Source organism: Chaetodon trifascialis, chromosome 20 (assembly GCF_039877785.1).
Source record: "Chaetodon trifascialis isolate fChaTrf1 chromosome 20, fChaTrf1.hap1, whole genome shotgun sequence".
Taxonomy (NCBI): Eukaryota; Metazoa; Chordata; class Actinopteri; order Chaetodontiformes; family Chaetodontidae; genus Chaetodon; species Chaetodon trifascialis.
In genome coordinates this window covers 604,282-629,012 of record NC_092075.1, presented here as the reverse complement: position 1 = coordinate 629,012, position 24,731 = coordinate 604,282, and the positions used below count along the sequence as shown (strand labels likewise).

At 49.4% G+C, this 24,731-nt stretch overlaps 2 protein-coding genes across 2 annotated transcripts; one reads left to right on the top strand and one right to left on the bottom strand.

The window, feature by feature from the left end:
* Positions 1–20,359, top strand: xpo7 (exportin 7). The gene is made up of 28 exons (XM_070988911.1): positions 1–52; positions 4,167–4,313; positions 4,922–5,015; positions 5,899–6,065; positions 6,180–6,245; positions 6,328–6,432; positions 7,193–7,358; positions 7,553–7,626; positions 7,713–7,832; positions 8,687–8,833; positions 8,964–9,136; positions 9,436–9,629; positions 9,734–9,839; positions 10,203–10,338; positions 11,541–11,614; positions 11,747–11,827; positions 12,135–12,198; positions 12,280–12,388; positions 13,173–13,279; positions 13,463–13,551; positions 13,647–13,754; positions 14,350–14,432; positions 15,907–16,121; positions 16,217–16,355; positions 16,446–16,603; positions 16,915–17,013; positions 17,183–17,310; positions 17,934–20,359. Exons 1-28 carry the CDS (start codon positions 20–22, stop codon positions 18,025–18,027), a joined length of 3,276 nt encoding a protein of 1,091 aa, XP_070845012.1. The 5' UTR covers positions 1–19; the 3' UTR covers positions 18,028–20,359.
* Positions 20,360–20,972: 613 nt separating this feature from the next.
* pbdc1 (polysaccharide biosynthesis domain containing 1) lies at positions 20,973–23,443 on the bottom strand. The gene is made up of 6 exons (XM_070988912.1): positions 23,396–23,443; positions 22,839–22,904; positions 22,645–22,704; positions 22,360–22,500; positions 21,362–21,473; positions 20,973–21,288 (listed from the first exon to the last, which is right to left on the bottom strand). The coding sequence occupies exons 1-6, from the start codon at positions 23,423–23,425 to the stop codon at positions 21,188–21,190; spliced, it is 510 nt and encodes a 169-aa protein (XP_070845013.1). The 5' UTR covers positions 23,426–23,443; the 3' UTR covers positions 20,973–21,187.
* Between the last annotated feature and the right edge of the window lie 1,288 nt (positions 23,444–24,731).

Here is a 24,731-nt window from a genome sequence, read left to right as displayed (position 1 = left end):
GCGGGGGAGTGAGAGGTGCATGAAATGGAGAAAAATGGCGGATCATGTGCAGGTAAGCAGAGGTTTCATGTTTTTGTAACCGACAGTTTATCCTCGAGCGTGAAAATGAGTGTGACGGCGGATTCGGGCGCTGCGGCCCCGGCGCGGAGCCTGTGTGAGGCCGCTGCGCGCAGGAGGCGGCAGCGTTTGGGCTGTCGGCGGTAAAAGAAAGGATGTGGCTGCTGTGTTGACTTGTGGCCTGCTGTCATTGCTCGGGCTGGCTTCTTGCAGTGTTAGCTTGTGTTAGCTGCGAGGCTGATTTCAGGCTCGAAAACGAAAACAAAAGCCAGCGAGCCTCGGGGTTTCGCCCCGTATTGTCCCCGTTGTTCGTGTCCTTTGAACGCACGTCGTCTCGGGCACAACGGCGCGTTTTATGGGCGGATTTCACTGAAGTAAACAATAAAACAAACGGGTGGCCGCGGACGAGTAGCTGTCAGGCTAACACGAGCTGCTTCACTGTCAGTTTGGCGCTGGTGAGGCTCACAGCCTGGACGTAACTCATGTTAACAAGCAACACTTTGATTTATTGTGCAGCACTTTGCGTCCAAAGGTCGAAATATATTTATCTGTGGTTCTGTTGTGCTGAAGGTAGCCGACCCTCGAGCTAGCTATGCTAACGTTAGCTTCAGCCCAAACGTCAACTTCTCCCGCCCGAGCCCGTTTGAAAACATGATTCGGTCGGTGTCAGAGTTTGTCTGGAAAAGCGGCTCCATGGCGGTGGCGGCTGTCACCGTGTGGGGTATCGAAAGCTTTGACCTGAGGGCGCAGGATGATTTACCTCCGTGTTGTTTATGTGCGTAACTAAGCAGTGCTGTTTTGTTTAGCTAGCCCGCTGTACGCTAGCTGCTCCACGGTCCGCACTGGACACATGTTTGGAAATAGCTGCCACACAGAGACGACATGATGCATCGATTCCAGTTAAACTACGAGAATTTTCTGTCCTGCTCACGTTTCCCTCAGTTACCGGCTGCTGCTCCGTGATGTCCCCAGAAAGCCCCCACAGTTCAGCGGGAGGCTAACTCCAGGCGCCCTGTTATTGTTGCACTGCTAGCTTGTGCTGCTGTGTAGCTTTGGATGCGGTGGCTACGAGGGATTATTGAGAGCAGTAACTTTATTTTACCATCCATAACGTCCCGGACTGAAGCAGTCTGGACGTCAGGTGAACTGATCGAACTCTTGCCCGCAGTCGTGGAGGACATGAGCAGCTTTAGCCTCCATGCTGGCCGCGGAGCAGCCGCACCGAGCTGGGCAGCATGGAGGCTGCGGCGCTGACATTGACACCGAGCCTCTGGACCCGAGCCAGACGAGCTGGATTATAATGGTTTGTCACATGAGCTCCAAAGAAAGGGTCGTGATGTGATTGTTAAAGACACTCTTCAATAAGGTCATCATTTACACCCCTTTTTAGATGTTTTTAACAGGTTTTTGCTGTATTTAAGGATCATCGAAGCGCCACACAGTGAAGGATGACATTAACTGACGCGTCTCATTGAAGGCTGATTTTATGATCAGTTAGTCTGCTGATTGTTTTCTCTCTCACTCCATTATTTTCTCTGTAAAACATCAGAAACCTGAAAATCACATTTTTCACATCGTAACTTGTCAGAGTTTTAAAGTTGGCCTCTTCAAATCTTCTTTTATTGACCAGCAGCTCAAACACAAACATATTCAAGTTTCTGCCATTTAAAGCAGAAAATCAAGAAATGTGCTGTTTTAGAAGCTTAAACGATTCACTGTTATTGAAATTGATGCCAGTTTTCTATCAGTGGTATTAATCAATGAGTTCATGTGTTCATCTCCTTCATCCTTCATGTGTTCACAAAGTGGTGAACTCGCTCCATCCTCTATGAACGGCTGATTCATAGCCAATCATGATCCTGTCACCTGTGACCAGTCAGCCTGTTTACCTGTGGAACGATCAAACAGGTGTTTCTGGAGTTTCCACATCTTTCAGTCTGTGAAACGTGTCGCTGCATCAGATTCACAATCAGACATATTTACAGAAATCAATGAGGCTGATGAGAGAAAACATTAAAGCTGTTCTCAGGTCAGTGTATGGATCAGATCAGGTGATCACTTCCTGTTTCGTGTCCAGTTCTGTAACGTTCGACCGGTCGTCTTAGTGTCAGGTATTCTGCTGTGGGTCACTTCCTGTTCTTCTCCGCTCTCTGTCGCGCTGTGATGGACGGATGAAGCTTTTCTTTCTGTTTGTGCTGAAGCACGTTTGAAGCGTCGGAGCTGCAGATGCAAACACAGTGACGTCTGCTGGTTTGTAGGAGCTACAGCAGCCGTCAGGGCTCGAGCTCTCTGCTTTCAGTGCTTTCACTGAGCAGTGACAGAGGTCTGAGTGTGATCAGTGATGCTCAGGTGAAAACGCTGATCAGCGTCTCCGTCTTTCACAGTGGACCTTTGACTCTCATTTAAAGCAAAGGGAGGAAACGCGTCTGTTTCCAGCAGCGTCCGTCAGCATCTGGACCAGGTCCGTCCTCGGTCGTCCACGTAGACTCCACATATCGATCCTTCGTTCCGCACAGAGACTTATTTCAGCTTAAACTGTTGAATGTTGTTTGTATTGAGCCGAGCAGGCCTGTAACCAGCAGCTGTTTTATTCTAATTCCAGTTTTATTACGTTGATATTGAGAGCGTCTTTGTCAGTTAAATCTAAATCTTTAAGTGAAGTTTCCAAACGTGTGATGTTTCCAGGTTCTCAGAGGTCGCTGTGCAGATCGGACGGGTGAACAGTCGAGTTTCTGAGTCCGTTCACGCGTTTTGTTTGACGTTATTTTGGTCCGTTAACGAACTATTCGACGAATAATCGACTGCAGCCGAACGCGATCGTCGTTCACGCCGGCAGACGAGTGAAACGCAGCGAACTTTGATTGACTGAACATTTGAACAGACTAACGATCAGTAAACTCTTGGATCTGCTCCCTGTTTGTGAACGTTCAGTGTTTCATGGAGGCTGAACGCTGAGTCACACGTTCACGAGCCGAACGCCACCTTTAAAAAACGAGACAAACAGTCGAACGTGACGACGGACTGTGATCTGATCTGCTGTCAGCGTGGCTCCACCTCTGAGCTCCACCTCTGAGCTCCACCTGTCTGTCTGACGCCTGGGCTGATGGAGCGCTCTGAGTTTGGCTCCATCGGGTGCAGCAGATGGCGGGCGAGCGGACGGCGTTCGGTGCTGAGCTCTTATCTGAGGCCAGCAGAGCCTCACGGGCGTGACGCGACGCTCCATCATACCTGCTGCAGATGGCGCTGCTCCTGCTCACCTGTGCTCACCCCCGCCCCCCCCCCCCCCACGCACTGACTCTGTACACGCCGATGAGCGTGCCTCCACAGCCCCCACCCGCTGCCTCCTCCACCCGTCCTTTAACCCGCCGGTGCCTCCATTTTGAACGCATCAGTGACCAGCATCTGGCCGTGACCAAGCATGACTCGGCACTTTTCCCGCCGGCCTCATGAATGAACTTGATATCAATAAATGTGTGAGAGGAAACGTCTGGCCCTCGGCCCTGAATGTGGACGTTTATGAGGACGAGCTCGTGTTTCATTGGAGGTTCAGTCGCTATAGAAACAACAGCGTCTGTGAATCATGTGACTGAACACAGACGTGTGGAGGATGAGGAGGCTGTAACCTTCCTCACATGAAGTGAACAGACAGCTGTCAACGATTGGTCACTTTATTGATCAGTCGATTAATTATTTTCCTAATGAATCATTTGAGTAGTTTTATGTCAAACGTGTCCTCGTTCCAGCGTCTGAAACGTCTCGATTGGCTGCTGTTCTTCTTCATGTGTGACAGTAAACGAAGCGTCTTTGGGTTTGGGACAAAAGAGGACATTTGAAGACGTCACGTTGACCTCTGACGAGCATTTCTCACCTTTCTTTGGCACTTTATTTTCCACGTTTTTTATCCTGAGCTGACAATCAACGAGTCCTTCGGCGTGAACGTCTCGTGTCTGGAACATGTTTTGTCTTCTGTAGTGAACGCGTCCGTGCGTTTTGACTGTCGGTCAGATGAAACCAGTCGATGAGCTCGTGTGACTGCTGCCTCTTCTTCTCGTGCTCGCCGGCCTGTGGCTCGCTGATAAGCGCCCTCTTCCTCCTCTCTGCTTATCTAGGGCCTTGCCCAGCTGGAGATCCTGTGTAAGCAGCTGTACGAGACCACCGACACCGCCGTCCGACACCAGGCCGAGAAAGCGCTGGTGGAGTTCACCAACAGCCCCGACTGTCTCAGCAAATGTCAGCTGCTGCTGGAGAGAGGCAGCGTGAGTCCAGCGCTCCTCACCACACAAACACGCAGTGTTCAGTACTGTACTCCAGGAGAAGTACTGCAGTACCATCAGCCAGCTGGATTATTAGCAGTGACACAAACACATCAGCTCATAATGCAGCAGTTAAAGAAGTAGCAGTAGGAGTACACTGATCCAGTATTTTCAGTACCAGCTGAGTAACAGAGCTCTTTGATGATGATGATGATGATGATGATGATGATGATGATGATGATGATGATGTTGATGTCCTTCACAGTAAAAGTCTGCGTGTTCTGTCTGAAAGTACTTCAGGACTTGAAGGGTTTTACTGTGACTCATGCCTCAGTGTCATACGTTTCACAGCAGACGTGAAGCTGAAGGTAGAAGATCAGAAACGTCTCTGCGGTCTGGATGAAACCTCTGTGGAGTCTTTGACCAGCTGCTGAGACGTTTCATTGAAGTGAAGTTCACTGTGTACTGTCAGAGTGAAGTACAGGTGGATATCGCTCAGAAACCGCAGCAGAAACACACGAAGGCTTCATGAGTTCCTTTTCCTTTGCTCAACAAGCTGAGAAGATGTCAGTCCTGGTGTTCTTCTAACGTGCTGTGTTTCCTCTCGTCAGTCATCGTACTCTCAGCTGCTGGCGGCCACCTGTTTGTCCAAACTGGTGTCTCGAACCAGCAACCCTCTGCCCCTCGAACAACGAATCGACATCCGTGAGTACCTCCGCCTGTCAGGCAGCAGAGCCTCCGTCACGCTCAGTTCTCTCACGGCCTCTGAGTCGGCTCGGTGGGAGAACTGAGGGCGGATGCTGAATGTCCAGGTTCTTCAGTGGCGTCCACGTGGAGCCGCTGAAGCCTCAGACGTTCAGCCTGGTTGAACACGCAGAGTTTAGTTTGACTAACAAAGAAATCCACAGTAACAGGACACGTGAGCCAGTCTGCTCCAAAACATGATGCTGCTTTTAGTCTTTGGCAGATTCATCTGAGGTTCCTGCAGAACATGGAGAACCTCTCAAGAGATAGGACTGTTAGTCATTGATTGGACAAACTGCTGGACGTCTGGTCAAGACACCAAAAGACGCCATGAAACCGAAAGACGCCTCGACCGTCTGAAGGTTGAGAGACGGCGTCGTTCTGTTTTTCCCCTCAGCGACCTGCAGTTCCTTCATTTCATGTGATTATTAACCTGCTCTGGTCGTCCACCGAGGAACCTGAAGGTGTTAATAAATGAGGAGCGGGTGGAGCAGCGGCTGCCTCTCCACCTTCTCAGCGGCTGAACAGAGCTGCGTGTTCAACAGGATGTTGTCCATCAGTCACTTTCTGTTGCTCAGCGTTGTTTGAAAACGTGTTGAGAATAAAGTTCATACATTAGAAATGACCTGATCCTGCAGCACCGTCAGCCTCAGACGGAGAATCTCCACCCTCTGTTTGTCCTCCGTCATGTCGCTGTTTGTCACAGCTCAGTCAGCTCTTAAAGAGGAAGTGGGCAGCTGAGCGCCGCGTGTTAACAGAGTCAGAGTTGAGTGTAAGCTGTTCGAACGAGCGCTCAGGTGTGCCGCTCGCTCTCGTCACGCTGTCGTTCTTCTGTGGCGTTCAGGGAACTATGTGCTGAACTATCTGGCGACGCGGCCGAAGTTGGCGGCGTTTGTGACGCAGGCTTTGATCCAGCTGTACGCCAGGATCACCAAGCTGGGCTGGTTCGACTGTCAGAAGGATGACTACGTCTTCAGGAACGTCATCGCTGACGTCACACGCTTTCTACAGGTGCGCGTGTGTGTGCGCGTGTGTGTGTGCGTGTGTGTGTGCGTGTGTGTGTGCGTGTGTGTGTGTGTATGTGTATAAGCTTGTCACTGACCTGTGTGTGTGGTGTGTTTACAGGATAGCGTTGAACACTGCATCATAGGGGTCACCATCCTGTCCCAGCTGACCAATGAGATCAATCAGGTAGGTCGGCGTCCTCTCGTCGGCGTCCTCTCGTCTCTTCTGTCTTCACGCCGTGTTGAAAACGTGTCTGCTTCCTCCTCAGGCGGACACGACGCATCCCCTGACCAAACATAGGAAGATCGCGTCCTCCTTCAGAGATTCCTCCCTCTTCGACATCTTCACGCTCTCCTGCAACCTCCTCAAACAGGTACGGCTGTTTCCATGGTGACCATCAAACAGAACGAGGAGGATCAATCACAGTCTGATCAATCACAGTCTGATCAATCGGTGTTAAATCAGGATCATTGTTTACATGATGGAACATTTTTCACTGAGCGGTAAACAAATATAAAGGTATCAGAGCACAGGGTGAGTCACTTCCTTTCAACTTCAAAATAAAAGCATCTCTGAATGTAACTCGTGCTCTTGAAATGATCCATATTAATACTGAGTTATTACTGTTAGTAAGTCCCTCATTCATTCTTACAGATTTACAGTAAATGATTTAAATATTGTGTTTATGAACATTTTAAACAGCTGCACAACATGAATGGCTTTCTTAAATTCACTGCGAGCTAAAGTCACATTCAGTGCTGTCCTGATCAGATCTCAGAGAGCTGCGTTTGATGGTTTGATAGCTGTCTGCCGTCATATCAAAGAAGAGTTTTAGTCCACTTTCAGATTAAAGGATCGTCTCGTTGTGTCGTATCGTGCAGAGAACAGCTGATTGTACCACCTGACTAAATCCCGACCCGCCGCTGAGCCGCTCTCACTGTCGTATTAAAATAATTCCACTCAGCAGACGTTTTAAAGCTTAATTGTTGGCAGGGCGTGACCTCCTGTAAGCGTCTGTGGATCACATCCGTTTATGACACTATGACTGAGTGAACAGCACATCAGGATTTGACGGACTGTAAAGACATCAGCTGGGACAGAAGACGTGCTGCTGAACGTCTGTTTGCTTCCAGGCTTCGGGGAAGAACCTGAACCTGAACGATGAGTCTCAGCACGGCCTGCTGATGCAGCTGCTCAAGCTCAGCTACAATTGCCTCAACTACGACTTTATAGGAACTTCCACAGACGAGTCGTCGGACGACCTCTGCACCGTTCAGATCCCCACGTCATGGAGATCAGGTACCTGCTCGAGTCCTGGACCCAGTGTGTTGGGTTTTGGACTTGGTTTGACAGATAACACTGTTACAGAGATCCCTTTAGGACATTCCAGATGTTTTGCACCATGTTCTGACGTTTGTGGACTGAAGGAAGAATCGTCGTCGTCATGGTGAAACTTCTGCTGACGAGCTCTTCTGTTTCTTTCTTTCTTGCAGCGTTTCTCGATTCCTCCACTCTGCAGCTCTTTTTCAATTTATATCATTCCATCCCTCCATCCCTCTCCCCATTGGTAAGTGTATGATCCCGATGTCACGACGGCACGTCCGGCCTCAGGTGTGACGCCTCCTGTTTGACAGTGTGTTTGTTTGTGTGCAGGTGTTGTCGTGTCTAGTCCAGATCGCCTCCGTCAGGAGGTCCCTCTTCAACAACGCAGAGCGAGCAAAGTTTCTCTCACATCTGGTGGACGGAGTTAAGAGGATACTAGCAAACCCACAGGTCAGTCACACACCTGCTTCACACACACACACACACACACACACACACACACACACACACACACACACACACACACACACACACACACTCTCACCTGTTTCACACACACCTGCTTCACACACACACACACACACACGCGTGCGCTCACCTGTTTCACACACACACACCTGCTTCACACACACACACACACACACACACTCACCTGCTTCACACACACGCACACACACTCACACACACACACTCACCTGCTTCACACACACGCACACACACACACACACACACACACACACGCGCGCTCACCTGTTTCACACACACACACCTGCTTCACACACACACACACACACACACACACACACACACACTCACCTGTTTCACACACACACACCTGCTTCACACACACACACACACACACACTCACCTGCTTCACACACACGCACACACACTCACACACACACACTCACCTGCTTCACACACACGCACGCACACACACACACACACACACGCGCGCTCACCTGTTTCACACACACACACCTGCTTCACACACACACACACACACACACACACACACTCACCTGTTTCACACACACACACCTGCTTCATACACACACACACACACACACACACACACACACACACACTCACCTGCTTCACACACACGCACACACACACACGCACACACACACACACACACACACGCTCACCTGTTTCACACTCACCTGTTTCACACACACACACACACTCTCACCTGCTTCACACGCACACCTGCTTCACACACACACACACACACACACACACTCGCCTGCTTCACACACACGTGTCCCTCTGTGTGTTGACGCGGGCCGTGTGTGTTCCAGTGTTTGCCCGATCCGAATAACTACCACGAGTTCTGTCGTCTGCTGGCGAGGCTGAAGAGTAACTACCAGCTGGGGGAGCTGGTCAAAGTAGAAAACTACCCTGAAGTAATTCGCCTCATCGCCAACTTCACCGTCACCAGTCTGCAGGTGAGCGTTCACACCTGTGCTCTGTCAGTGGTTCACCCTCATGGAAGGGTTTAGGGTTGAAGTGGAAATAAGATGGACTCAGGTAGACGTCAGTGCTCACCTGTCACCTGTGCTCCTCCTCCTGTGTCAGCACTGGGAGTTTGCCCCCAACAGCGTCCACTACCTGCTGAGTCTATGGCAGCGCCTGGCGGCATCGGTCCCCTACGTCAAAGCCACCGAGCCTCATCTGCTGGAGACCTACACCCCAGAGGTCACCAAGGCCTACATCACGTCACGGCTGGAGTCGGTCCACGTCATCCTCAGGTCAGGACCAGCAGCTTTAACCAGTTTGAACCAGTTCAAGATGTCATCATCTTCTGTCTCTGTGGACTCGATTACTCTTCAGAAGTGCTGAGTCAGGCTAGCTGTTTCCCTGTATTTCCAGTCTTTATGCTAAGCTAAGCTAACCTGCTGCTCACCTTCATATTCAGTGCGCTGCATCAGTAAAGGCAGTAAACGTGGATGTGAACACGCAGGTTTCATGAGGAAGGAAGTGCAGTGAACGTGTTTGTCAGAGCTTGAGAAGACAAACTAAACAAATGTCCGACGTGTTGACTCCACAGAGATGGTTTAGAAGACCCCCTGGACGACGCCGGCCTGGTCCAGCAGCAGTTAGACCAGTTATCCACCATCGGGAGGTGTGAGTACGAGAAGACTTGTGCTCTGCTGGTCCAGCTGTTCGACCAGGCGGCTCAGACCTACCAGGAGCTGCTACAGTCCACCAACTCGAGTGCCGCCGACATCACCGTGCAGGAGGGTACGAGTGCCCCCCGATGGACATTGAGTATTAGCAGATGACCTGAAACTGATCGGATTTTTAGGGTGGAAACGTCACACTAACGTTATCTTCCTCCTCTGCAGGTCGGTTGACATGGTTGGTCTATATAATCGGCGCTGTGATCGGTGGGCGGGTGTCATTTGCGAGCACAGATGAGCAGGACGCCATGGACGGAGAGTTAGTCTGTCGGTAAGAAGATAAGAGTTAAACAGTTAAAAACCCTGAAAACGTCATAACAAGAGAAACAGGAGTTTTTATTTGTTTTGTGGTTTATGTTGTTGGTTTGTAAAAGTTTTTTTAACGCTTTTATTTTCCGAGTTAAAAGTGAGTTTGGGCCATATGAATCTTATTCAACACCAAAGTGGAGTCATCAGCAAAGAAAAGCACTTTCCTCGTCATCATTGACTTAGACTCCAGTCAGAGGCCCAGAACGCTGCCCTGTGGGACTCCACATGTTGTAGATGCAGGTTTAGATCATTGATAAAGTCGCTCCTCACGGCGGACATGTCTGTTTGACGTGCTGTAACTGAAGGACTGACTTCCTGTCCTCAGGGTGCTCCAGCTGATGAACCTGACCGACTCGCGGCTCGCTCAGGCCGGCAACGAGAGGCTGGAGCTGGCCATGCTCAGCTTCTTCGAGCAGTTCAGAAAGATCTACATCGGCGATCAGGTGCAGAAATCATCAAAGGTAAACACGACTTTTCACCATGCTGCTGTTGAGAGTCGCTGACTGTGTCCGCCGTGTTGAATTAACCCTGGCCTGGCTTCACACCCTGTGCCCCCCCTCCTCTCAGGAACCCTGTTAATGGGGGGCCACGTTGGTGGGGCTGAGCAGGTCTTTTGTCCTGGGTGCTGACTGCAGCACTCTCATAGACACACAGTCTCAGTCTGCCTGCTGTGTTGTCATTGTTGCTTGGACGTGTTGGACGGTTCGTGCTGACTGACCGACTGATTCTCTTTGTTCCGAGCAGAAACTGCAAAATGTGCCGTCCCAGATAAGTGTTGGACCGTAGAAACTGTAGACACATGTGACCCTCTGGTCTGGTGTTCCCTTCCTGACCCCTCAGGGTCATCGCAGGAGTAGAATCAGATTTCCCAAAAACCTCACTAACCGCAGAAACTGTACGTGGAGCTGCTGGAGCCAGAAGACGATGGACCAGCGTGAGATGGAGGACTTCAGGGTCCAGCAGGTCCTGCTTTGGTTTCCACTGTTCTCTCCAGCTTTAGAGGACCAGTTCCTCTGGTTGACTTTGGGTACTTCTCAGGAGATGATACCAAACCAGGACGTGGACCAGGTTTCTAAATCCAGATTATGATGTTTACATGTGCAGCACATAACCGAGACCCTCCAAAGACCTGATCCTCCTGTAAACATGCTAAACATGTTCAAACAGTGCAAACACAAGCAAAACCAGAACCAGAACCAGAACCTCACTGGTTCTTACAGTCTGAGGTCACGAGAAGCTGCAGGTTCCAGTTTGTTCATTCTTCAGTCGACACCATCACCAGCATCAGAGGCGCCGTCGGCCCGTTTCCTGTTAGCTTAACCCTCCAGATCTTTATCTGCACGTCCGTCTCCTCGTGCTTCCCGTGTCTCTGCTGAGTCCACGCTGACGGATGTGTTTCACTGGAGGTTAGCAGCTCCTCTGGGTCCGTCCATCTGTCCTCTGAGGTCCACCTGATGTCTCTGAAGAACACAGTTCAGTCCCTCCATCTGCTTCAGCTGAAGAGCGTCTGATGGACGAGTGGGACGAAAGCAGCTCGTCACTGTCCTCTGATAACGTGTGTGTGTGTGTGTGTCTGTGTGTGCGTGTGTGTGTGTGTGCGTGTGCGTGTGTGTGTGCGTGTATTCAGCACGCTGACAGAACTGTGTGTTTGTGTTCGTTGCAGCTTTATCGACGACTATCAGAAGTTCTGGGGTTGAATGACGAGACGATGGTACTCAGTGTCTTTATCGGGAAAATGTGAGTAACATTCAATTTCACTCATCAAACATTTAACATCTGTTCATTCTCTGTCAGTCAAAGGTGTGTGTGTCCACACAGACAGAGACAAAGAGACTTGACATCCCTGTAAACGTCTTTTCTGTCTTTCAGCATCACAAACTTGAAGTACTGGGGCCAGTGTGAACCAATCACCTCCAAGACGCTCCAACTACTGAACGACCTGTCTTTAGGATATCCTTCATTAACTGAACCTGCAGGTTCATGTCCGTCCACTCAGTGTTCAGAGGAGGAGGAGGAGGAGGAGGAGGAGGAGGAGGAGGACTCACCTCCCCTCAAGTAGAAAAGTCCTGCATTCAAGGAAAAGTACAAGAGTACTGGCATTAAAATATATTTAAAGTACCAAAAGTAGAAGTACTCATGGTGCAGAGAGGCCAGTTCAGAGTCACACCACGCTTTAGTTCTCAGGTCTGACGCTAAGCTGGGCCTTGAACGCAGCACGACGTGTTTGAGTGTTCTCCTTAACTTGCTGTTGGTTCACGTACAGCAGCGTGAGGAAGCTGGTGAAGCTCAGCGCGGTCCAGTTCATGTTGAACAACCACACGGTGAGTTCGTCCTCACGCCTCGCGTCCTAAACGCACTTTTTATCCCAGACGAGACGTTTCTAACATCCGTGTCTCCGTCAGAGCGAGCACTTCTCCTTCCTGGGAGTCAACAACCAGTCGAACCTGAGCGACATGCGCTGTCGGACCACCTTCTACACGGCTCTGGGACGCCTGCTGATGGTGGATTTAGGTAAACGTGCGTTTCATTGGCTGCTGCTCTGAGCGCTGTGAGACTGTCAGAGCGATGAAGAGGAGCTGATATGTTCGTCGATGTTCAGGGACGTAAAAGTCATCACGACGCCAGAATTATGTCAGGTCTTTGGACGACACGACACCATATTTAAGATAAGACTTAATTGACAGAGACCACAGAGAGAGAGAGACAGAGACCACACAGAGAGACAGACAGACAGAGACCACACAGAGACAGACAGACAGAGACCACACAGAGAGACAGACAGACAGACAGACAGAGACCACACAGAGAGACAGACAGCCAGACAGACAGATCACAGAGACAGTGAGAGACGGACAGACAGACAGAGACCACACAGAGAGACAGACAGACAGAGACCACACAGAGACAGACAGACAGAGACCACACAGAGAGACAGACAGCCAGACAGACAGACAGACAGATCACAGAGACAGTGAGAGACGGACAGACAGACAGAGACCACACAGAGAGACAGACAGACAGAGACCACACAGAGAGACAGACAGACAGACAGACCACAGAGACAGTGAGAGACGGACAGACAGACAGAGAGAGACCACACAGAGAGACAGACAGGTCTCTGCATCGATGGTCACTGAATGTTTGGACTCCTGTTCCAGCTCCAGGCCAGACCTGGACCCTGCCGTGTGTGTGTGTGTGTGTGTGTGTGTGTGTGTGTGTGTGTGTGTGTGTGTGTGTGTGTGTGTGTGTGTGAGTGAACTGAGCGTCATGTCTGTGTGTCTGTGTGTCTGTCCAGGTGAGGACGAGGACCAGTTTGAACAGTTCATGCTGCCTCTGACGGCTGCGTTCGAAGCTGTGGCTCAGATGCTGAGTACAAACACCTTCAACGAGCAGGAAGCCAAGGTGACGCACACACACGCACACACATACACACACACACACACACGCGCGCGCACACACACACACACACACACACACTCTTCGTAAACCACGCTGGTCCACTGCAGCAGGTCAGGAAGTCATTTGCATCTCTTCTCGGACGCGTGCTTTATTGTGGCGGGGTTCTTCTTCTGCTGTTTCCTGTAGAGGACATTGGTGGGTTTGGTCCGAGACCTTCGAGGCATCGCGTTCGCCTTCAACGCCAAGACGAGCTTCATGATGCTGTTCGACTGGATGTATCCTTCCAGCTGACTGACCTCAGATCTGTGTGACAGGAAGCTGAAGCTGACATGTTGGTAGTTCACGGCGAAGGTCTTTAACCCCCCCGCAGATATCCAGCCTACATGCCCATCCTGCAGCGAGCCATCGAGCTCTGGTACCACGACCCAGCATGCACCACGCCCGTCCTCAAACTCATGGCCGAGCTGGTTCACAACAGGTAAAGGTGCTCGTGTGCAGGTGTTTCCTGTTCAGCAGGTTCACCATCACATCTCAGACTTTAGGAAGTCAGGTTTGACCTGTGGACGGAGGAACTGCAGCGAATGGGGACGCTGCCCGCCCTGCAGCACAGAGTGAACGAGTGAACGAGTGAGTGAGTGAGTGAATCAATGAAAGAATGAGTGAGTGAGTGAAGGAACGAGTGAGTGAGTGAGTGAGTGAGTGAGTGAGTGAGTGAGTGAGTGAGTGAGTGAATGAGTGAGTGAATGAAGGAACGAGTGAGTGAGTGCAGCATGAGCGAGTTTGTTTTAACGACAAAGTTTTTATGTTCAGAGACATGTCTTCTTTGTGACCCTCAGGGTTTGTCTCTGGTGTGTTTTTTGTCATTGTCCTCTGTCCTTCATGTTTCTCATGTCTTTGTCCTCTGTCCTCCTGTATCTTGTGTCTTTGTCCTCTGTCCTTCATGTTTCTCATGTCTTTGTCCTCTGTCCTCCTGTCTCTTGTGTCTTTGTCCTCTGTCCTTCATGTTTCTCATGTCTTTGTCCTCTGTCCTCCTGTCTCTTGTGTCTTTGACCTCTGTCCCTCTGTCTCTGTAGGTCTCAGAGGCTACAGTTTGACGTGTCCTCACCAAACGGCATCCTGCTGTTCAGAGAAACCAGCAAGATGATCACCACCTACGGTACGGACAGACAGCTGCGTCCTCCATGTTAACGTGCTGCCCGCTGACGTACGGAAGCCCACAGCGATCAAAACTATTGAACCAACATCGAGATGAACTTCACTACGTTTAGAATGAGACGTCACAGGATGAGCTGCAGTCGTGTTTAACGACAAACAATTTAACAAAACAAAAGCATCATTCATTTCAGTCTGAATTCATTTCAGTCATTGTAGATCAATGATGATTTTAGATGATGCTGCAACCAGATAGACAGTTTCCCATAGACTATACATAAAAGACACGTCCAATATAAATATAAATACACATCAAAGAGTAATGTGATGTTCCTTTATTGAATCAGGATAAATCAAAGCATCAGTTCTTTCCAAACTGAAGTCACACAGTGACTCAGAATCAAAGCATATTATACAACACAGAAGAAACACACATCCAAAGGTCTGTATGTAACACAACACGTCTGCACACTGAAACAAAGCAGCACAAATCAAATGAACAGATGAATGGATGCAGGAGCCTGCATACACACAGTATACAGCACAAACACAAGAGGCCAAATCAATAATCATTAAAACAGAGAAACAAAAGAGAAATTCCTTTCTGGTTCATAATCAGAGTGCAGCTACGTTTCCGGAGATGTGAATCAGCTGATTGGATTGTAACTGTGATGTTTCAGCGGAGCACTCAGTGTGTATTTGTGCATCCAGGCAGTCTGCGATACTTCGCCACGCTTTCTCTCGCTGTTTTCTAACTGTGGCGGTGTTGCCTGTCTTTTTAATTTGCTCCTTCACCTCCTCGTAAGCCTCCATGAGGACTTCTGCCTCCGACAGGAAAAGTACGCCGCTCTGGTTGCCATGGTGAATCGGTGAATCTGTGATGGATGGCGGGGTCTGTTTGAGGAGGCCGCGTCCACACACTGATCCAGGATAGGTTTCAGCTGGCTTGTTGAATCCGTGTCTCAGCTCAGTCACTTATCCTGGATGTCTTCATCCTAGTTTTGTGCAACGGGCCCCTGTGAGGTGACGTCTTTAACAAAAACAGAAACACTTCTTACAGTGTGCAAACCGAGCTGAGCGCCCTCTAGAGGACGGGGGACATAATGGAGGACGTGTTTCCTGAATGACCTCAAACATGACTGTTTGAAGAAAAACTGCAGTATCAGAAAACTTTGAGACGTCCTGAAATATTCTTAAATCTGAGTTTGTGAACACACGCACACGCACACGCACACACACACACACACACACACACACACACACACACACACACACACACACACACACACAGCTCATCTGTGTGTGTGTTCTTCAATGATCTTTGAAAGCTTTAAATTTGATTCGTATCAGATGAATCAGCGATGAAATGTCTTCCTCTCAAGCGTTTGGTCGTCGTCTTCGTCTTCGTCTTCGTCTTCGTCTCCGTCTCCGTCTCCGTCTTCGTCTTCGTCTCAAACGCTTGGTCTTCCTCCGTGCAGGAAACCGGATCCTGACTCTGGGAGAAGTCCCGAAGGACCAGGTGTACGGGGTGAAGCTGAAGGGAGTCAGCGTGTGCTTCGCCATGCTGAAGGCGGTGCTCAGTGGAAACTACGTCAACTTCGGGGTCTTCCGTCTCTACGGGGACGACGCTCTGGACAACGCCTTACAGACCTTCATCAAACTGCTGCTGTCCATCCCCCACAGCGACCTACTGGTACGTCCTCTGACCCTGACCAGCTCATTGATTGGTTTTAATCACCCTAACCTGACCGTCCCCTGTCCCCTGTCCCCCGTCCCCTGTCCCCGCAGGACTACCCGAAGCTCAGCCAGTCCTTCTACTCTCTGCTGGAGGTGCTGACTCAGGACCACATGAACTTCATTGCCAGTCTGGAGCCTCACGTCGTCATGTACATCCTGTCTTCAATATCAGAGGGACTCACTGCGCTCGGTGAGACGCCCACAGGTCAAAGCTGGACCGGAGGAGCGTGCACGTGGTGCTGCTCTTACATCTGTGTGTGTGTGTGTGTGTGTGTTTCAGACACGATGGTGTGCACGGGCTGCTGCTCCAGTCTAGACCACATCGTGACCTACCTGTTCAAGCAGCTGTCGCGCTCCACGAAGAAGCGTCCCACTCCGATGGCCACAGACGACCGCTTCCTCCACATCATGCAGCAGCACCCAGAGATGATCCAGCAGGTCAGAGATCAGCTGACGCGCTGCTGTCTGCAGGCCTGTTGGCGGGACGCGTCGTCCTCTGTGGACGTTACTGTGGCGTTCAGTGTTTCACAAAACGTGCACAAAGTGTTGTTTTAGAAAACCGTATGAACACTTTCAGCTTCACAGTAAAACGCCCTCCTTTACATTCCAATGCTTTTATTGTGAAACACATGCAGGAAGTGATGAGTAACAGCTGAGGCTTAACACATCAGATCAGTGCATCCCTTCATGCTGTGTTCAGGGACGTGTTGCATTCAGGGACACATTAACTCGTGCTGTTTGTCGTGCAGATGCTGTCCACGGTGTTGAACATCATCATCTTCGAGGACTGTAGGAACCAGTGGTCGATGTCTCGACCTCTGTTAGGCCTCATCCTGCTCAACGAGAAGGTAGACATGACACCTGGTGTGTGTGTGTGTGTGTGTGTGTGTGTGTGTGTGTGTGTGTGTGTGTGTGTGTGTGTGTGTGTGTGTGTGTGTGTGTGTGTGTGTGTGTGTGCGTGTGTGCGTGTGTGCGTGCGTGTGCGTGCATTAACACACACGTCTCTGTGTCCTGCAGTATTTTGCTGACCTGAGGAACAGCATCGTCAACAGTCAGCCTCCAGAGAAGCAGCAGGCCATGCACTTATGTTTCGAGAACTTGATGGAGGGAATAGAGAGAAATCTACTAACGAAGAATCGAGACAGGTGGGTCTCACAGGTGGAGGACAGGACGCACCTGAAACACTGAAACTGTGACCGTTAAATAATGCAAGCAGAAGATCAGAGTTTGTTTATGAACTCATCAAACTTTAACCATCTGTCTGTCCTCACCTGTCTGTCTTTGTCTGTCCTCACCTGTCTGTTTTTGTCTGTCCTCACCTGTCTGTTTTTGCTTGTCTGTTCTCACTTATGTGTCTCACCTATCTGTTCGTTTGTCCTTGCCTATCTGTGCTCATCTGTCTCCTCACCTGTGTGTCTCACCTGTCTCTCCTCACCTTTGTGTCTCACCTGTCTGTCCTCACCTGTCTCTCCTCACCTGTCTGTCCTCACCTGTGTGTCTCACCTGTCTATGCTCATTTGTCTCTCCTCACCTGTGTGTCTCACTCACCCGTCTCTTCTCACCTGTGTGTCTCACCTGTCTATGCTCATCTGTCTCTCCTCACCTGTCTGTCCTCACCTGTGTGTCTCACCTGTCTATGCTCATCTGTCTCTCCTCACCTGTCTGTCCTCACCTGTGTGTCTCACCTGTCTCTCCTCACCTGTCTCTCCTCGCCTGTCTCTCCTCACCTGTGTGTCCTCACCTGTCTGTCTCACCTGTGTCTCTGCAGGTTCACTCAGAACTTGTCCGTGTTCAGGAGGGAAGTGAACGACAGCATGAAGAACTCGACATACGGCGTCAACAGCAACGACATGATGAGCTGACATTCCACACGGAGGAGTCTTACCCCGCTGCAGACAGAGCTCCCCCCCCCCTCGCTCCTCCACGGCCCCCCTCCCTCGCCCCTCCCCGCATCGGCCTCCCCCCTCCCCCCCTGGGCCCGGATGCCCGGGGATCGTCTCCCCCCGACGCGACGTCCGGGATCGTCGATGAACTCCGGCGAACGGCCCCCGCCCGGCCCCCGCCCTTTTTGATATAAACATATATAAATATATACAGATCTATTTTAAAGCGATGGTCTGACCCGTCCGGCTGACCAATCAGCGGAGGGGTCAGGAGGTCAGAGGGAGGGGGGGTCGCATGTCCGAGCACTCTGAATCACTCGCGGGAAGGAGAGAGGGGCGAGGGGGGGCGAGGAGGGGACGGGGCCGGTTAACGTAGTAATCGCTTCTGCCTGCCTTGTATAGAAAACACAAACCAGTGTACATTTCTTTTGGTAACATTTTGAACATGTTTATAATGATCGACTTTAAACACAGACGTGAGTGGAGGCAACACGAAACACAAAAAAACAGTGTGATTGAGCTTTTTACAGTGTAGTGCGTTAGTGCAACTGTCTGTCTGCGGGGGGAGCGCGGGGAGGGGGGGCGACGGGAGCGACGAAGAGGAGGAAGAGGGACACACACTAACAGGCAGGGAGAGGCAGAGCGTCCATGTTGTACATTTTCCTCCAGTCTCTGGTTGATCCGATGTAAATAACCACGTCCCTCACAGCTTTAAAGGACACGCCTGCTGCTTCTCAGCCTCGTCGTCGCGCTGGCGTCTTTTCTGGCGCCGCGTCGCGCTCCATTTGGGAAACGAGACTTCGAACGTCGTGTTCGCGGAAGAAACACTGAAAGTTTTCAAGTTCACTCTCTCTGCTACAGGCGGCGTTAGCAGGTCCAGCTGCATTGTGGGTAATGTAAGCAGCAGGTTTTGATGAAGGAGAATGTGTGGGATAAAAAAGACACCTGCACGACCCACAATGCAACAGGGCTGCAGACAGGTGGTTTGTTATGCTAGGCTAATGTAGCCTGCAGCACAGGTGAGCTCTGATCCGCTGACTTTAACTCTTTGGCTCTGAAACGATGACGGACGGATTTTAATATTCTGACATTTAACAAATTTAATGGCCTGAAACTTCTGAACTCTCCAGAAATTTGAAGCAAGCTCCTGTCTTTACTGACTGAGCAGCTAACCGCTAGCAGTCTGCAGCTAGCGACCCGCAGCTAACAGCTAACGACCCACAGCTAATAGCTAACGACCCGCAGCTAGCGGCTAACGATCCACAATTAGCAGCTAACAACCCACAGCTAGCAGCTAACAACCCACAGCTAGCAGCTAACGACCCACAGCTAGCGACCCGCAGCTAGCAGCTTGCTTTCTGTTTCATCTGCAGAAACTGTTTGTATCTGCAGATTTTTTTCTCTTTGTTTCTAAAATAAAAACCGCTTCATCTCAGAATTCAAATGTTTTGTCCGACAGTCCAGAACCAAAGAGAGAAACTTCATGATTTGACAGCGAAAAGCAGCAAACGAGAGCTTCAGCTTCAGAACGACTTCCTGTCCTCGATTAATCGGCCGATCGTTCAAACTCTTCTTCGGTTCTTCGCTTTGAAAGCAGAAGCGTTGGGTTTCGTGACGTTCGTCCGGAGTCTCTGCGTTCAGACTCGGTGATGAGGCTGAAAACCATCAGGACTTCGCTTTACACGTTCCCGTGGTCGCACACACACCTGCTGGTTTCGGCGCTCATGGCGGGCGTGTAAGCGACGTGGTCACAGCTACGTTTCCCCTCTGGTAGGCCGGGTGCAGGTCCACCATTTAGTTTACACTCTGGATTCCTGGACCAGGCTTTGGGACTGCCCCCCTTTAGGTCCTGCAGCGGAGTCTTTTTGGTGTGTGTGTGTTTGTGTGTGTGCGTGTGCATGTGTGTGTGTGCGTGTCTCATGGTGCTGCGAAGCCGTGACGGAGCTCAAACAGCCGAGGTCTGTGCCACCGTACAGGACGATGATGATGATGGAGCTCCTTGAAGGATCCGGTCTGGGTTGAGGATCTGAAGTCTTGCGTCGACCTCTGGTCCAATCAGAACAGTGTAAAAAGAAGCTGGAGTCTATTAGCAACTTGTGTTACTCTCTCCGATGTTGCTGCTAACTGTTTGTGACAACTAGCTCATTTCTAACACGTCAGCACTCGCGGATGTTTCTCGACCTTCAGTTTTGGTTCGTGTCCTGATGTGAATGTGTTGGGTCCATAGAGTGAGTAGCTGTTTGAGTTGTTTGGATGTCTGCTACATATAGTGTAAGCTTTGTGACTGCAAATAAACCTCATCCATTTTTAACACGCCGCCTCCTCCCTTTGTCCACGCGCTCTGCTTCAGGAGGCGGCTGCAGCACGACGCGACGCACCTGAGTGAAGCTCGCCTGAGTGAAGCTCGCCTGAGTGAAGCTCGCCTGAGTGAAGCTCGCCTGAGTGAAGCTCGCCTGAGTGAAGCTCGCCTGTGATCTCTCAGACTGACTCTGAACATCAGTAACTGAGTCGATGACATCACTGAAATTATGTCAGACATTCATGACTGATACACATGCAGAGGTCAAAGTACTTATAGTACTGCAGTGTACAAATACAAATACTGAAGTACTGATATTCACATCAAAGTATTCTTAAAGTAAAAGTACTCAGTATGCAACTGGAGTATAATTACTGGTGCGTTCATGTGTTCATCACGTCGTGCTGCAGCTGCTGGTAGTTTGTCTGTTTCTCCAGGGATCAATAAAGTTTTACACAAACCTTTGATCACACACTGATTATATTTTCCATTGTTGATCTGAACCTGCGAAGTAACTGAAGGTATTAAATGAAGTAGAAAGTAGTAGAAAACAGAAATACTCCAGTAGAAGTACCTCCAAAATGTGGAACCACTCACACAAACATCAAAGACTCAGACGTTGTTTACGGACTTTTTATTTGTTGTTGACAAGCAAACAAAATGTGACATCAGTGTTCTTACAAAATAAACAACCGTCCTGATTGGCTCAGGAAAACTTTACAGAAAATACAAAATGTGCTGAAGAGCGTTAAAGAAAAGGTTTGAGGAGGAACGACGGCTCCAGGTGATGGCGTGCAGGGCTGAGGGCTCCATGACTGCTTCTTTACTGGTCGTACTGGTTCACGCTGAAGTTAACTCTGGTCGTTTGGACGTGAACACGGCGTCATTGAAGCCTTCTCTGTTTCGAGCGATTTCAATCGCGAAGAACTGAACTCTGGTGGCTGAAAACAGGAAGAACACGTTAGCCGTTCACCGATGACGATGGTGAAGATGAAGATGACGACGCTCACGTACCAAATATGGTGTTGTCCTCTGTGTAGTCCTTCTCACAGTCCAGACGCAGCAGAGTCCCGTAGTTGAAATCTTCCACGAGGCCTTCGAACTGGTTACAGAACGGACGCCACGTCTGCGTGCGCGCGCACACACACACACACACACACACACACACACACACACACACACACACACACACACACACACACACACACCACACACACCACACACACACACACACACACACACACACACACACACACACACACACAGCAGTTTAATTCCATCGGTTGGAGAATTTCATGATTTTTGATCCTAAATTAAAAAAAATTTAAATGACAGAACTGCACATATGATTCCATGAAATGAAAAAAAAAATAATGAAATGACAAAACCACATATGATTGTATGAAATGAAAATTATTTTTAAAAAAGGACACAACTGCATATGTGATTGTATGAAAACAAAAAAAGTAGAAAAAACGGACAAAACTACACATTTGATTGTATGAAAAGAAAAATTTTTTTTTTCTAAAAATGACTAAACTGCACATGATTGCATGAAATAATAATTGGAATTAATTGGAATTTCCCCTCGTGGGACAAAAATATTGGAATGAAAAAAAATTAAATGACAAAATTATGCATGATTGTATGAACTGAAAAAAATATTTAAAAAAAATGACAAAACTGCACATATGATTGTCCGAAATGAAAAAAAAAAAAGTTTTTTAAATGACAAACCTGACCTGCAGTCAGCTGACCTGCTTCACACTGACCTGCAGTCAGCTGACCTGCTTCACACTGACCTGCAGTCAGCTGACCTGCAGTCAGCTGACCTGCTTCACACTGACCTGCAGTCAGCTGACCTGCTTCACACTGACCTGCAGTCAGCTGACCTGCAGTCAGCTGACCTGCTTCACACTGACCTGCAGTCAGCTGACCTGCAGTCAGCTGACCTGCTTCACACTGACCTGCAGTCAGCTGACCTGCAGTCAGCTGACCTGCTTCACACTGACCTCTTTGGCCTCGTCAGACTTCAGGTCGTCCTCCTTCAGCAGCTTGATGTCGAGCTCTTTGAACGTCTCTCTGAATGACGAGTAGATTCTGTCGTCCAGTTTCGTCAGTTTCAGAAACTTCGGGTCGACGGACGAGATGAGCTGCAGACAGAAGGGTCAGAGGTCAGACGTCAGATTCAGGATGAACGTAAAGAGCGTCCGATCAGAGATTAAGACGATGATGATGATACTCGTTCATTCAGACAGACGGGCTGAGATCAAAGGCGAGCTGATGGCGGCTCTTACGTTGAAGTAAACTTCTGCGTGGTTGTGCGCCTTCATCGCCCACATGACCTCCAGCCGGGGCTGACGGAGGAAAGGCAGACAGAGGTCAAAGGTTAGCGATGAAAAATGGCTGCAGACAGACAAACACTTCATGTTCCTTCATGAAACACTTCAACAAATCATGATGGACTGAAGAGGTCAGAAAGTTCACTCACATCGTTTCCATACGCCTCTGCAGGAAGAGACAGCGCATGCGCGGCTGCGGACATTCCCTCAGGCCCCTGCGAACCCAAACACACACACACACACACACACACACACACACACACACACACGCACACACTAAGACTACGGCCGGAAGTCCAGACTGACAGCACGTGATGAACTACAGCTGTTTGCCCACAAACGACCACAACACGCGAGATAGAAGAACATTAGCCACATGGAGGGAAGCTAAGAGCCCCCCGACCACAACTCACACACCGTCAAACAGTCGTGGTTCCCTGACACGAGCCACGTTCACACACCTGAACCTGTCTGTGAGGTGTGAGTAAAACACGACCTGTCAGAGCTCAGTGTTTGGCTGCTGGACCGTTTCCACACGTGTGTGTTTCCCCAGCAGCTAGCATTAGCAAAGCTAGCTCAGTGTCCCGCTCAGCGAGCCGTAAACACTTCAGTTTGTTTGTTGTCACACTCGTTAACGAAGCAGCTCACAAATAAAACGTCTCACCGACAGGAAAGAAAACTGTTTAGTTTAGAGTTTGAGTCTCACCAGAGAGGCCAGTCCATTACCCGACGCCATTTTTCTCAAACAAAGATCGTCTATGACACAGATGTCTCACTATTCCCTGCACGCATGCGCTCTGTCGTCCTATGGCTTCTCCCAAAGAGGAAACAAAATATTGTCATCCACATATTAAAGTACACAGCATGTATTTTATTATAATATATTAATATTGTTGTGTGCAATGTGCCAAAATGTCGAAATTTGAATCAGGTTGGGAAAACGTGGATTGGCCTGTGAACACTGATATTAGCATGTATAAAATCATGCTAGGTATGTAAACTGTCATGAAGCTCTGAAAAATATCTCACGAAGAGTCAGTTTAGTTTTTTCACTTGTCTGTCTTTTGGTCCACGCGAACATTTTCCGGAAAAAAGAGACTAAATTCTGAATGTTGATGCGGCAGTTTATTACAAACCATTTCAGACAAACCATTATCGAACAGAGGGAGTCATCTTCGTTTTTACTACTCTCTGTAATCAAGACCGTCATGTAGTGACGTCACGTCTTTTAAAGGGCCAGACTCAAAACAAGTCGTTAATATTTTAATTTATTGTTTAAATTCATGATAATGATCCAAATTTTAAACGTCACATTTATTCTTTAACAAAGGAGGTAAAACAGAAAAATATTGAACTTTTACTGTTAATGATCGATCACCTGTCGTTTGAATGGCCTCATTGATCTCTGCTGTGGAATCGTGTGATGTTTGGACTGAAGGGTCAGAGGTTAAGATGAGCTCCACCTCAACCATCTCCAACAGGAACGTCCTGCAGAGACATGAACGAGGAGACAGTCTGGTTTCTTCTCCCACCTTGTGGCTAAAATGAGGCTTTTCATCTTCTACAACTACAGTCAGCTGCTTTAGTCCAGTGGGGCCCAACCCGGGGCTCGGACCCCTCAAAGGGTCACCAGATAAATCTGAAGGGTCGTCAGATGATTAAAGAAGAAACACACACATTAAAGTTCAGTTTGAAATGAAAGCTTGTGTTAGACGCTGGTTTAATAAATAACCTGAATCTTTGTGTTTTCTGATGAATCTGACTTTTCATGTGAAATCTTCAGCAGAGGAGTAACTGAGGAATCAGATTACTCTTTGTACTCAGTTACTTTGGGATGATGAAGACTGATGATGAGCTGTGTGCTGCTGGATTTGTGGAACATGACGTGAGTCTGAACACTGAGCTGATTGTCTCCCCCCGCACACACACACACAGTGGACCGACCCGCCGGAGCAACAGGAAGCCTTCCTCCTCCTCCTCCTCCTCCTCCTCCTCCTCCTCCTCCTCCTCCTCCCGGGGTCACAGCTGCCCCCTGCCCGGCG